Source organism: Rutidosis leptorrhynchoides, chromosome 7 (genome assembly GCF_046630445.1).
Source record: "Rutidosis leptorrhynchoides isolate AG116_Rl617_1_P2 chromosome 7, CSIRO_AGI_Rlap_v1, whole genome shotgun sequence".
In the NCBI taxonomy this organism is placed as follows: domain Eukaryota; kingdom Viridiplantae; phylum Streptophyta; class Magnoliopsida; order Asterales; family Asteraceae; genus Rutidosis; species Rutidosis leptorrhynchoides.
Window position 1 is genome coordinate 311,332,999 of NC_092339.1, and position 14,132 is coordinate 311,347,130.

The 14,132-nt window shown below is 38.1% G+C and overlaps 1 protein-coding gene across 1 annotated transcript; it reads right to left on the reverse strand.

Annotated features, from left to right (window-relative positions):
* Window positions 1-609: 609 nt before the first annotated feature.
* On the reverse strand, window positions 610-5,864 carry LOC139860162 (uncharacterized). Its single transcript, XM_071848934.1, has 4 exons — window positions 5,292-5,864; window positions 4,938-5,195; window positions 830-915; window positions 610-730 (listed from the first exon to the last, which is right to left on the reverse strand). The coding sequence occupies exons 1-4, from the start codon at window positions 5,862-5,864 to the stop codon at window positions 610-612; spliced, it is 1,038 nt and encodes a 345-aa protein (XP_071705035.1).
* Between the last annotated feature and the right edge of the window lie 8,268 nt (window positions 5,865-14,132).

Consider the following 14,132-nt stretch of genomic DNA (forward strand, 5'->3'; position numbering starts at 1 on the left):
AGTCATCAAATCCTCATAATGCCTACGCTTCTCTGCCAACATCCGCTGATTATGCTCCACCTGAGCATCATATGCTGACCTGCTGTCCCTGTACTCTAAATGAAGACCGTCCACACTGTTCACCAAAGAATTCCAACTCTCTTCACCCATTGACCACGTACCCTGTACGTTCGCACCACTAAAGCTCCCAGCCTCATACGTGGATCGACTAGCTCCACGTTCACGTCCTCGACCTGCACCGTCACCTGGCTGTTGCTGTTGCTGTTGCTCTTCATCAGACCACAAAACCCATCCTGCTGGACCACGACGGATAAACTCAGCCTTAGAGAAAAACAGAATATTGGTGGGCATCGCCTCAACTCCCACCACATCACATCGACTCGTCGGGACCGAAAACGCCCGAGCTAACCTAGTAACAAAATGCCCACCTAACAATGGCCGTTCCGTGCGGTTGTCCATTCCAATTTCCTGCAACCATACCCCTAACATACATGGGACATCGATCGGCTCCCTCAGTTTAATTTGTTGTAGGATCCAAAGATCCCTTCGCTGAATTTTGTTTGCGTTTCTCCTTGCCATAAACATAGTAGCTATCATCTTAAAAATTATTCAATCCTCAGGAAGTCTAAGCATCGACTGAACACTTCGACTCGAACTAAACGGACCAGCACTAGCAGTTGCCACAGTCGGCCAATAATCACTTTCACTGAAAACTTGCTCCCCAAACACTCTGCAATTCATCAAATGCCACTTCTAATCATTATCAGTCAACTCAGGATATAGATCTAATGCCCGAGCCAGCTCAATCTTAGACATACGACGCTCTAACCCGCCAAGCCTAAACGATAAGAAATCTGCCTCGGTCGGAGAGACTCGAGGTCGATAACTAACAGTTGAGAAAAACTCTATAGTTATCTGCTCATAAATATCCTCATTAATCTCAAATAACCTTTCATAAGGTCTCAACTCATTGCCCGCATAGACTACCCACAAGTAACGACGCAACTCCCGAACAATATTAGGACCCGCTGATGAAAGATGCGTCCAATCTAAATAATAAGTTCGCTCAATCGGACGAGCGCTATTTGTGGTGAACCTTTCCTCCAAATCCTCATTATTCGAGATATGAGATAACCATAATTCAGGATTATTCGTGGTTGCCTTGGTTGTTCCTGGGATCCTCTTGATCTCTACATTCATGAAACAAGTAAAGAAAACAAAACAACAAACTCAAAAGTTAATGTTAGTCATAATAATAGACACCAAGTACCATTCACAACCAAATTATGTTTCATGCCAGTCCACTTTTGAAAACAATCTCCAAGTTAACAAATAATACTTGAAAAACAAACATGTCAAAAACTACACTCTCAACCAAACCACATTATCCCTTAAAACAAAACAACTCATGAACCATAATCATAAATCAACATAACCCAAAACATGACAAACATGATTACTTATCACTCATTTAGATTCCAACAATCTAATAAACTTCATCATGTTTGCAACTTTTACCAATTCCAACAACCATTAACAAAATCTTCATCACAATTCAAAATCATATGTTTAATCCTTACTAGCATGGCATTACACATAATTAGAACAATATAGCTCAAGTCATTCAAAACAATTTGACCCGCCCATATGGACACAACCCCACACTAGCTCAAAAACACATGAACAATTCAAGAACTACCACACCTTCAAGCAAATATCCCCTTTCTCACTTACAAAATTCGGATTTTTAATCCTACAAACCCTAGGTTCATGTTAAACTTTCCAAAAACACAAAATTAATCATGAAATCAAAGCATACAATGATAATCTAACAAAACCCATGACTAATTGAATCACATAACCCAAATTAAAGCAACCCCACACTAATTCATCATGATACTCAAAAATTAAACAAACAATTACACATAATAAGATGAAATTAGTTAGAAAGAAACAAATTCGGACCTTGGTGGGAGCCATTCTTGAAAGATTGAAGTTAATTGAAACAAGAAATCAAAGTTTTGAGATTTAGGGTTTTGAAAATCAAAGTGTTTGTAAGTGTTAAAGAGATGTTATGAATGAAAAGAATAAAAGGAATTGGGGTAAATACAGCTACCAACCAGTTTCTAATTGTGTGGATGTACAAATTCAGGTTTGATTTTAATTATAAAAGAAAACAGCTGGCCGACAGAAATTGGCGCGGCGCGCAAGGTAGTCGCGCGGCGCTCCGAAATGTCGCGCGGCGCTCCGATTAACTGAAAAATCATGTCGAGCTTTTTTCAATATATGGTACATCAGGTGTCTCAAAGTGGCGCGGCGCGCCATGATCTGGAGCGACGCTCCATGTGCTGGTACACCAGAATTTCGTATTTTTAAACCTTTAAATCCCATTTTCGTATTTTTAAACCTTTAAATCCCATTGAGTTCTCATACGCATCGAGCCTTAGCTCTTCTAACTCATTCAATTGACTCAACCGAAGGTGACCCGCCTCCTTAAGATCAAGATTGCTCGTTTTTAGAGCCCAATAAGCTTTGTGTTCAATCTCCACCGGGAGATGACACGCTTTGCCATAAAGTAACCAAAAAGGAGTGGTTCCGATTGGCGTTTTGTACGTCGTTCTAAATGCCCATAAGGCATCATCGAGCTTAAACGACCACTCCTTAGGATTAGAACCAATAGTTTTCTTAAGAATCCTCTTTAAAGCTTGGTTGGTGTTTTCGACTTGCCCATTCGTTTGAGGATGGTAGGATGTCGAAACTTTATGGGTTACCCCATATCGTTTCAACACCTTTTCGAGTTGGGCATTACAAAAGTGAGTTCCCCGATCACTAATTAAAGCTTTCGGGGAACCAAACCGAGAAAAGAGTTGCTTTAGGAATGAAACTACGACCCGTGCATCATTAGTGGGCAAAGCTTGTGCTTCAACCCATTTTGAAACATAATCGATAGCTACAAGAATGTAGAGCTTATTATTCGACTTCGGGAATAGGCCCATGAAATCAATCCCCCAAATATCAAAAACCTCATAAACTTGAATGACATTTTGAGGCATCTCGTCTCGTTGGGTGATTTGGCCCGCCCGTTGACAAGCATCGCACGATTGACAAATCCGGTGGGCATCTTTGAAGATAGTAGGCCAATAAAACCCGGCCTCAAAGACTTTTCGCCCCGTAACTTGGGGACCATAATGCCCACCTGTCGGACCATGATGACATTGGACAAGAATGCGTTCGCATTCTTCTCCGGAAACACACCGGCGGATCATTCCATCGGAACACCACCTAAAGAGATAAGGGTCCTCCCAAAAATAATACTTAAGGTCACTAAAGAACTTCTTACGTTTATGATGTAACCAACCCTTCTCTAAGAATCCACCAACTAGATAATTCGCAAAATCAACGAACCAAGGGTCTTCACACTCCTCCACCTTCATGAGATATTCATCGGGAAAATCATCATGAATAGAAGTCTCATCGAGAACCTCACGGGAGGGGTTCTCAAGACGTGAAAGGTGATCGGCCGCTAAATTCTCGGCACCCTTTTTATCCCGGATTTCTACATCGAATTCTTGCAAAAGCAATATCCAACGTATCAATCTCGGTTTAGCATCGGGTTTAGAGAGCAAATGCTTAAGGGCCGAGTGGTCCGTATACACAACCGTCTTTGCTAGTATGAGATACGCACGAAATTTGTCAAAAGAGAAAACAATTGCTAGGAGTTCCTTTTCGGTGGTGGTATAATTTAATTGCGCTCCTTGCAATGTCTTACTAGCATAGTAAATGGGCTGAAAATGTTTACCAACACATTGCCCCAAGACGGATCCGATTGCAAAGTTACTAGCATCACACATAAGTTCGAATGGCATAGACCAATCCGAACTAATAAGGATAGGTGAATTAGTGAGCTTTGCTTTAAGAAGATTGAAAGCTTTGTGACACTCCTCCGAGAAAACAAACGGAGCGTCCTTTTCAAGAAGTTTATTTAAGGGCGTGGCAATTTTGGAAAAATCCTTGATAAACCGTCGGTAAAACCCGGCGTGCCCAAGAAAACTTCGAACACCTTTAACATCGGTAGGGGCTTTAAGCCCAGCGATAACATTGATTTTCGCCTTATCTACCTCAATTCCAACTTTAGAAATCTTGTGCCCGAGAACGATGCCCTCACGAACCATAAAGTGGCATTTCTCCCAGTTGAGCACAAGACTGGCTTTTTCGCACCGAATCAACATACGCCCAAGATTAAGAAGACATGACTCGAAGGTGTCTCCGTAGACTGAAAAGTCGTCCATAAACACCTCCATGCAGTCTTCGATCATATCATGGAAAATCGCCACCATACACCTTTGAAAGGTAGCAGGGGCGTTACATAAACCGAACGGCATACGCCGATAAGAGAATGTGCCATACGGGCACGTGAACGTGGTTTTCTCTTGGTCTTCGGGTGCAATAGGGATTTGGAAATATCCTGAAAAACCATCAAGAAAACAATAGAAACTTTTTCCCGCCAACCTCTCCAACATTTGATCGATGAAGGGTAGGGGAAAATGGTCCTTTCGGGTGGCATCATTTAATTTTCGATAGTCAATGCACACCCGCCATCCCGTGACAGTCCTGGTAGAAATTAATTCATTCTTTTCGTTTGTGATCACGGTCATGCCACCCTTTTTGGGCACACATTGAACCGGACTCACCCAAGGACTGTCAGAGATAGGATAAATAATACCTGCATCAAGGAGTTTAACAATCTCCTTTTTAACCACTTCCTGCATATGTGGGTTTAGTCGCCTTTGTCGTTGCACACACGGTTTGAAGTTATCTTCCATTAGGATTTTGTGTGTACAATAAGAGGGACTAATACCCTTAATATCCTGAATTTTCCATGCAATAGCCGGTTTGTGGGCTTTTAACATGGAGACAAGTTTAGACTTTTGACTTACAGAAAGATCGGAAGCAATAATCACCGGGAGTTTAGACTCCTCCCCAAAAAAAGCATACTCTAAATTATCCGGGAGTGGTTTCAACTCTAATTCAGGAGCCTCTTCAATTGAAGTTTTGCTCCTGTATGCATTTGCTTTCTCCAACTCCTCATGCTCTTCTTCGGTTGGCTCATAACCTTTAGCCATTAGGGTGGTCATCAAATCCACCTCATCTAACACATCCCCTTCATCACTTGCTATTTCACATTCCCCTGTTCCCTACAATTCTGGAAACTCCTGCAAAAACTCAACATGTGTGTCCACGATTTGCAAAAAATAACAAGTGTCATCTAGGTAACCGGGGTATTTTAATGCCTTATCAATAGCAAAGGACACCTTTTGGTCACCTATTCTAAGGGTCAACTGTTGGCCATAAACATCAATTAGACATCTAGTGGTATTAAAAAATGGCCTTCCCAAAATAAGTGGAATCCTTTCATCCACTTCCATGTCTAGAACTACAAAGTCAGTGGGGAAAACTAATGTCCCGGTCTTAACTAGCATGTTCTCTATAATCCCACGAGGGTATTTAATAGAGCGGTCCGCTAGTTGTATGGCCATACGAGTGGGTCTAAGTTCCCCAGGTGCTAGTTTAAGGTAAATAGAGTAGGGCATTAAATTAATACTAGCACCCAAATCCGCCAATGCCCGCATACAAGCAAGATCCCCCAATAAACAAGGAATAGTAAAACAACCCAGATCTTCCAACTTCTCGGGAAGTTGGTTTGTCACCACCGCTGTACATGCTGCATTTAACGTCACGGATGAAACACTTTCCATCTTCTTTCGGTTGGTAAGCAAATCCTTCATGAACCGAGCATACTTGGGCATCCCCGAAATAACATCAATGAAAGGTAAGTTGACATTCACTTTCTTGATCAACTCCATGAACTTTGATTTTTCCGCCTCTAACTTCTCTAACCTCTGTTTTCTTGGGTATGGGAGCGGTGGTTGATACTCCTTAGCTACCGGTTTAGCAGCAACCTTTACCGGTATATTTTCAACTTCCTCAATCACCTGTTCCGGCTCCTTATCCCCCTCCGGTTCACTATCAACTACCGGCTCACTATCTTTAACCAATGGAACTCGCAAATCATACTCATCAGGCTTCTTTGGTGGATCATATGCTATACCACTTCGGGTGGTGATAGCATTAACGTGCCCATTTTTCGGGTTAGCATCCGTGTTACTTGGTAACTCCCCCGGTTTTCTCTCATTTCTCTGATTAGCAAGTTGACCAATCTGTTGTTCCAAATTATGAATCGCGGCTTGTTGATTCCGGAACATCTGATCATTCTTCTCATTATTCTGAGTAACAGTAGTAACAAGCTGAGTTTGAGATATCACAAGCTTTTCGATCATAGCTTCAAGATTCGACTTTTTCTCTTCGGTTGGGGCTTTTGAAAATACCCAGGAGCTTGTTGCTGAAATCCTCCACCCGGCGAATTCTGATAATTACTGTTACTACCTCCCTGATGACCTTGAGGATTGTAGGGATTATTAAAATTGCGGTTAAACTGAGCGCGCCCTTGAAACTGATTATTATTTTGCTGACTGATGTACGCTATCTCTTCCTTTTGACCTATCGTTAACCCTGCATCACAATCTTTAGCTAAATGTAAACCCCCACATTACTCACAACCAACCTTCATACCATGAATATCCTTATTCATCTTCTCTAAATTTCTACCAAAAGAATCCAACTTAGCACTGATAGACCCAAAATCATCATACGCACTAGTGGTCTCGGTTCTCTTAACTGAAGCTGAATGGGATGACTCATGATCTTGATACCATTCGTGAGAGTAAGCAGCTTGCTTTTCAATTATCTCTAACGCCTCTTCTTCAGTCTTATCCATTAACGTACCACCTGCTGCTTGATCAATACTCTGACGAGTTGGAATGTCACAACCTTTGTAGAAAATCTGAACCTTTTGTAATCATTCAACCCGTGTTGCAGACACGAGCGTAACAAAGTAGCAAAACGGTCCCAAGCATCAAATAATGTCTCACTGCTCTTTTGTCTAAATTGTGAAATTTCTGCTTGAAGTCTAGCAGCTCGAGACGCAGGGAAAAACTTCGACAAAAACTTATCCTCCAAAGTCTCCCAAGAGGTAATCGTGCCCTCTGGTTGCTTATCTAACCATCTCTTAGCTTCTCCCTTAAGAGTCCAAGGGAAAAGCCTTGTCTTGATTGAAGTATCGGAAACCTCATGTAGCTTAAACAAATTGCAAACATCATTAAAATTACGAAGATGCTCGTTAGCATCCTCAGTATCCTTGCCATAAAATCGGCAATCAGAAGAAATCAAATTCAGGATCGGCCCTGTAATTTGAAAAGGCTGAGTGATGTTCGGTTGAGTAATCGAATTGCCTTGGCCCCCTCGTGTGGCCTTCAACTTTTGTGCCATAGTCTGAGGACGAGGTGGTTGTTCTTGGTCAGCCATATCTTCAGTCTCGAAAAGATCTAAGGAAATGTAAGATTCTTCTTCTTCTCTGATTTCAGGTGGTGTATCGGGCACCACAGTTTCAGAACTACTTCCCAAATTAATTATATTAGCACTTGAAGAAAAAGATGAATCCACTGTAGACTGTTGTTCGTGACTTAACGCTCTGAATAACTCTCTTTCGGGTTCTGCAAATGGTTGAAAAATCGGAGAATTAGAAGAACGCGTATGTGGCATGCACTACCTGTTACCTGCGAAATCACCACTAACAACCGATTAAACGCACCAATTCTACTTGAGAATAACGAAAAGAAATAATAATCTATAACTAAACTAAACTAAGAACAATTAGATAGCAATCTTAATCTTCGACACAACTGTCCCCGGCAGCGGCGCCAAAAACTTGATGTGTGAAATCGCGTCTATTATTTATAATGGGAAAAACCGGTTTAAAGATTTACTACACACTAACGGGCAGTGTACCCGATCGTGCAATAGTATAAAGTTGGTAAATCCAAGATCGTTCCAAGGACAGTTTAGACGTAAAAATTAAGATTTGTAACTAATGAATTAAACTAAGTTAAATCTAGAAAATTGAATTACGAGATAATTTGTTTGGTTGGCTATTTAACGATTAGCCAAAATCAAAGATAGCTTTAATTAATAACAAGATTGAACAATATTTTTGGTGTTTTCAGTTTTAAGCTTTAAAGCAAACAAACGAGTAAAATAAGATAGTTGTAAACAATTAAAAAAACGAATGCTTGTTTAGACCTTTTTCACCTAGTATTGGATGCACTTAGATTAAGCCCCAGTTATTATCTAACTTATGTGAATTATCTAGTCGGTTCACCTGGAATTCCCCAGCGCAAACACTTCAATTAAGATTACACGACACAGAATTCCCCGTAGCCTAAGACCTCCTAATTGTGACTAAACAGTTCAACTGAGATGAAGACTCAAATCACAATCACACCAACTCTCGTTGCGCATAATTCACCCCTATTTCGTCTAGCCTTTTGAATTCAATTTACTCTCGTCTCCGAGTAAGCAAACAATCAATTAAGACAAACCAATTGTAAATTAATGCACTAAATTAATGAACTCTCGTCCTATCAAACAAGTACACAACCAATTGAATCGAAGAGTCTAGCTTCAATAAGAATGGTTCTTTAATCCAAACATCAAATCATCATAAATTAATCAAACAACTGATAAGTAGCATCCAATACATATGTTATTAAATCTAGACAAACATTAAAGAACTTAGCCAATAATCATGGCAACAATAAAAATCACAAATAAAGTAATAGAGAAATTCATTGTTTATGACAAGGGATAAACCTAATCAATGATTGAATCCTGAAAGATAAACGAATCGAGACTTGTTTCCGGAATGATTGATACCTTAGAATGACCTTGGAAATCCCCAAAAATCACCTAAGTTCGTCAAAAAGCTGCTGGAATTCGTCTGGATACGATAATGATAAATTAGGGTAATTTTCGGGCTTTAAATAGGTGCAATTCTGAACCCGGTTAAGACCCTGCGCGACGCGCCCTTACTCGCGCGGATCTCCATTTCATCGCGCGGCGCGCCATTTAACTGGTGAGCTGAAATCTGCCTTTTAAAAACGCTCGAACTGTATTTTATGTGGAATGGCGCGGCGCGCCACGTTTTGGAGCGGCGCTCCATGTCATTTTTGCTGAAATGAGCTGAAAAACTTAATACAAACACCAAAACTCGAATCAGACCAAACCCTTTCACTCGTTTACATCGAAAATCACCCAAAACCATCAAATAACTTCAAAATTAACCTCCTTGGTCTTGGAACTCCAACTTTTCACAACTTTCACCGAAATAATTCCAAATCGTATCCAAAAGGACCAAAATGTACCCGATATCGCTAAGGAAAATGCGTATAAAATATGCGATATCATCGGTATTTTGCAGGACACCTTTGAGTTTCGAAGTTTGGTGATCTACAACAATTTGTTTTAGATGAGGCTCATAAGTCTAGGTACTCTATTCATCCTGGTTCAGGAAAGATGTATCACGATCTTAAGGAGCTGTACTGGTGGTCCAACTTGAAAGCTGATGTTGCTACTTATGTGGCTAGGTGTTTGACCTGTGCTAAGGTCAAAGCTAAACATCAGAAACCGTCCCGACTTCTGGTGCGACCTAAGATTCCCGAGTGGAAGTGAGAAGGTATTACGATGGACTTATTGCGAAGTTATCGAGAGTTGTGGGTGGATATGATACCATTTGGGTGATTGTTGACCGACTCACTAAGTCAACTCATTTCTTGCCAATTAAGGAAACAGATTCAATGAAGAAGCTTACTCTTTTGTATTTGAAGGAGATTGTTTCGAGACATGGTGTTCCCGTATCGATTATTTCGGACCGAGATAGTTGATTTACATCGAGGTTTTGGCAGTCCTTACAAGATGCTTTGGGAACTAAATTGGATATGAGCACCGATTATCATTCACAGTCGGATGGTTACAATGAAAGGACCATCCAAATGTTGGAAGGCATGTTGAGGGCATGCGTAATTGATTTTGGTAATGGTTGGGATAGATACTTGCCGTTGGCCAAATTTTCTTATAAAAACAAGTTATCATGCAAGTATTAAAGCCGCACCGTTTGAAGCTCTGTATGGTAGAAAGTGTAGGTCTCCTGTCTGTTGGAATGAGGTTGAGGATGCTCAACTCATAGGTCCAGAAATTATTCATGAGACTACCGAGAAGATCGTACAGATTAAGGGAATGTTGAAAACTGCCAGAAGTTGGCGAAAGAGTTATGCTAATAAGAGAAGGAACGTTATTGAATTTCAGGTTGGTGATCGTGTTATGTTGAGGGTATCACCTTGAAAGGGCGTAATATGTTTTGGTAAAAGGGGAAAGTTGAGTCCTCATTTTGTTGGACCATTTGAGATTATTAAGAGAGTTAGACCCGTGGCTTATCGTTTGAAATTGCCACAAGAACTCAGTGCTGTTCATGACGTTTTTCATGTATCGAATTTAAAGAAGGGTTTGGTCGAGGCCGATAAGACTATTCCTCTGGAGGAGCTTCATGTTGTTAAGCAACTACATTTTATTGAGGAACCTGTTGAAATTATGGGTCGAGATGTTAAGACTCTCAAGCAGAACAGAATTCGTATTGTTCGAGTTAGATGGAACGCCAGACGCGGTCCCGGGTTCACTTGGGAGCGTGAAGATCATATGAGGCAGAAGTACCCGTATTTGTTCTCAGATGCCGAGTCAACCCCTGTACCTGCTTAAATTTCGGGACGAAATTTCCGTAACGGGAAGGTACTGTAACGACCCTACTTTTTCCGTTATCTTTTACCGTTAATTATTTAACGACCGTTAATTGTTATTCTTTCTACGTCATTTCTATGATCTATATTATTATTTTAGTAATAATATATTAATTATTATGTGTTATATGAATATTTGTATTCATATTTCAAGTTATACGTTTCTACGTGTCGCGGATTTCTATCCGGCGAATCTTTTCGGTTTTCAAACCAACGGGCAAGCTTTTGGGATTTTTAAATCCTAATTATTTTAAATATGATATTTTAATGTCATATGTTTATATTTAGTGTTTATATATTTTATTCGTCGCGTATTTGTTATCTCTCCGAAAAATCAATCGCGTAGTAATGTTTTTGCATTTCGGGCTTCGATCGGGCGTTCGGGCCACAAGCTAATTGACTTTTTAACATTTTGGAATGGTGGGGCCCACCCCCTTGCTGATTTTGGCCCAAAATTCCCTTAGGTAGGGGGTGTTTTGTAAGTTTTGCAAACTAGTGGCTATTTGATCAAAAACACCATTACTTCCTCATTTAACCTAAGCATTTCTTTTTTTTTTTGTTTTCTCCTTCCTCTTTTTCTTTGTTTGAGCCATCCACCACTACCGTCATTAGCATCATCATCTTCATCAATCAAGTGCTTGGAATTTAGGGCTTTCATCATAATCGGATTCATCTCTTCGATCTCTACAAGTTCATATCATTCAATTCTCGATTAGGGTATAAACCCTAACCCAAGATTTTTAATTTTTTCTTTATTTTTCTGTATTTTGATGTTATATTGATAGTATGATAGTTACATGTTATTGTATTGATGATTGTATGCGTAGAATTGCTCGATTATATATGTTTTCGGTTTGATTAATTTGGGACAGCAGCATTTTCGTTCATTTCTGATTGTGTAACTGATATAAAAGTGAAATTGAAGTATCTATATGAGTTCCTCTCATCAAGACATTAATTTTAGACTCCGGAATCATGTCATTTCGATTCCCGGAGCTTAAGATATGATTAAAATGGTGTTATGTGGAGATTAAACTATGAAAATGAATTGAACCAGGTTTGTTCCGACTTTGTGACTATTTTTAGAGTCCTTATGGTGTACTAGTGTGTTAGGAATGATGATGGTATGAACTTTCATGTTCGGGTCATCGAAATCCGAGCCACGGATCACCCGTTATGACTAAAACACGTTTTTGAGCGGATTAAAGGTCCAAACTGATTAAGAGCTGTAAGTCACGACTTGGTGACTGTTATTGGGATGTTCTTGAGCACACTAATGTGTTGGGTGGGTTGGTTAGGCGAAGATATATATAAGGCTCGCCGAAAACTGATTCCCGTGGCTCAAGTTATGACCCGATGAACTTTTGATTAAAACTTATGGTTATTAAATTAAACTTATGATATAAATAATGATTTTCATTATTATTAAATTACTTATGATATAAAAAGTAATTATTATAATTTAAGACTTATGATATATATTTATTATATCATTTAATTATTACTTATGATTTAATTAAACTTTTAATTAAACTTATGATTAATAATACTTTTATTATTAATGGAAAATACTTATGATAAGTATTAAACTTATATTATGAAATTATTATAATAAGACTTATAATAAGGATTAATTAATTATTTAATTATTATAAGACTTAGTTATTATTTAATTATAATTTAATTATTAAATACTTATGATTTAATAATTATAATTAGAAACTTATGATATGATTAATAATTCATTATTAATTAATAATACTTATGATATGATTTAAATTTTAATATTAATTAATAATTCTTATATTATGACTAATATTTAATTAATTAATTAAATACTTATGTTATATTAAATATATCATTTAAACTTACGTTAACTTTAATAATTTATTTTAATTTAATTAAACTTATGTTATGACATAATTATACATATTTAACTTTAATTAACATTATAACTTATATTATTACAACTTACACTTTTAAAATTAATGTTGACTATGTCTGACCAAGGTTTACTTTTGAGTTGACTTTCGGTTGACTTTGACTTTTAGTTGACTTTTGTTGACTTTCTAATTAAGGAAACTTTCCTAACTTAAAAACTTTCTAAAAATAACAACTTTCTAAATATGGAAACTTTCTAAATTTGGAAACTTTCCAAAAAATAGAAACTTTCCAAAAATAGAAACTTTCCAAAAATGGAAACCTGCTAAAAATAGAAACTTTCTAAAAATAGAAAGTGTGTGTCCGTACGGTGTTCCGATCAAACCGATGCATGTTGAGTGTTGTTCTATGTCTACTTGCAACATGTACAATAGCTATCATACTAAGACTTGACGTAAGTTAATTATGTATATCGACCTGCTTTATTTATAGGTCGGCGTTGTGATCATTCCTGATCACTTTACTTCATTTGCTGTTCGCATATTTGTGTGGTTACTTCGTTTGCTATTAAGGTGAGTTATAGTCCCATTTTTCTATTTTAAATCTTTTGGGATGAGAATACATGCATTTATTTTTACGTATTGGACACAAGTGGAAGTTGGTTTAAATTATTCATTGTGAGTCGAACAAAAATATTCCCTAATCTGGTAATTGTAATCACTGGTTTCTACTGGTGAACGCGAATCCTATGGATAGATCTATCGGGTTTGACAACCCCATTTCGAGCTAGTCGCGCTAGCAATTTATAATCAGAATGTTTAGTACTTCGTATTTAGTTGAAGATACACTTGTTCGGTGTATATTATTTATTGTGTTTGGCAAGGGTAAATAAATGGTTAAGTGGTTACCAGGTGGCTCACGAAAAATGGAATAATGTTTTTATATGTTTTCTAGCATATAATTTTGTGGTTCAGAAAGGAGTTTTTTTATGTTTTCAAACATAAATTTTTTTTATGGTTTAAATTAAATATTGTTTGCAATATTAAACCTATAATTCACTCAACATTTTTGTTGACAGTTACTCGCATGTTTTATTCGCAGGTTCATGATTGATTGCTTCCGCTGTGCTTAGAGAGTCTGCATATTTATGATGGCAGCTTTTGTTAAACATTAACTTGCATTCTATTTTGATACATTTAATAGTGGATGTTGTTGACTTGTTTTGGTCAACTTTTGGTTGAGTAATAATGTATGGTTTTTCTAAACTTACATATTTTGGTAGGTTTCCTTTATAGAAAATCATTTTTAAATAAAGAATGCAAGGTTATTTATCAAATTCATATAGAGTTATGATCAAGCTGTGAGACCAAGATAACGATGGTCGTCAAGTGTACTTTGACGGGTCGTTAAAGTTATAGTCGAACACAAAATAACCAAGGTTACAATCAACAACCTCAACAAAACATCCAACAATCCCAACCTACGAAGAGCTTAGAAGAAATCATGCAA

Excerpts from the sequence above, each read along its gene's own strand:
- LOC139860162 (XM_071848934.1), bottom strand. The coding sequence starts at position 5,864 with ATGGAGTTGATCAAGAAAGTGAATGTCAACTTACCTTTCATTGATGTT. Across the intron at positions 5,196-5,291 it reads TGTCCTTTGCTATTGATAAG|GGAACAGGGGAATGTGAAAT; the intron begins GCATTAAAATAC and ends CCAGAATTGTAG. Across the intron at positions 916-4,937 it reads TTATTGCTTCCGATCTTTCT|ATAACTATAGAGTTTTTCTC; the intron begins GTAAGTCAAAAG and ends ATTTATGAGCAG.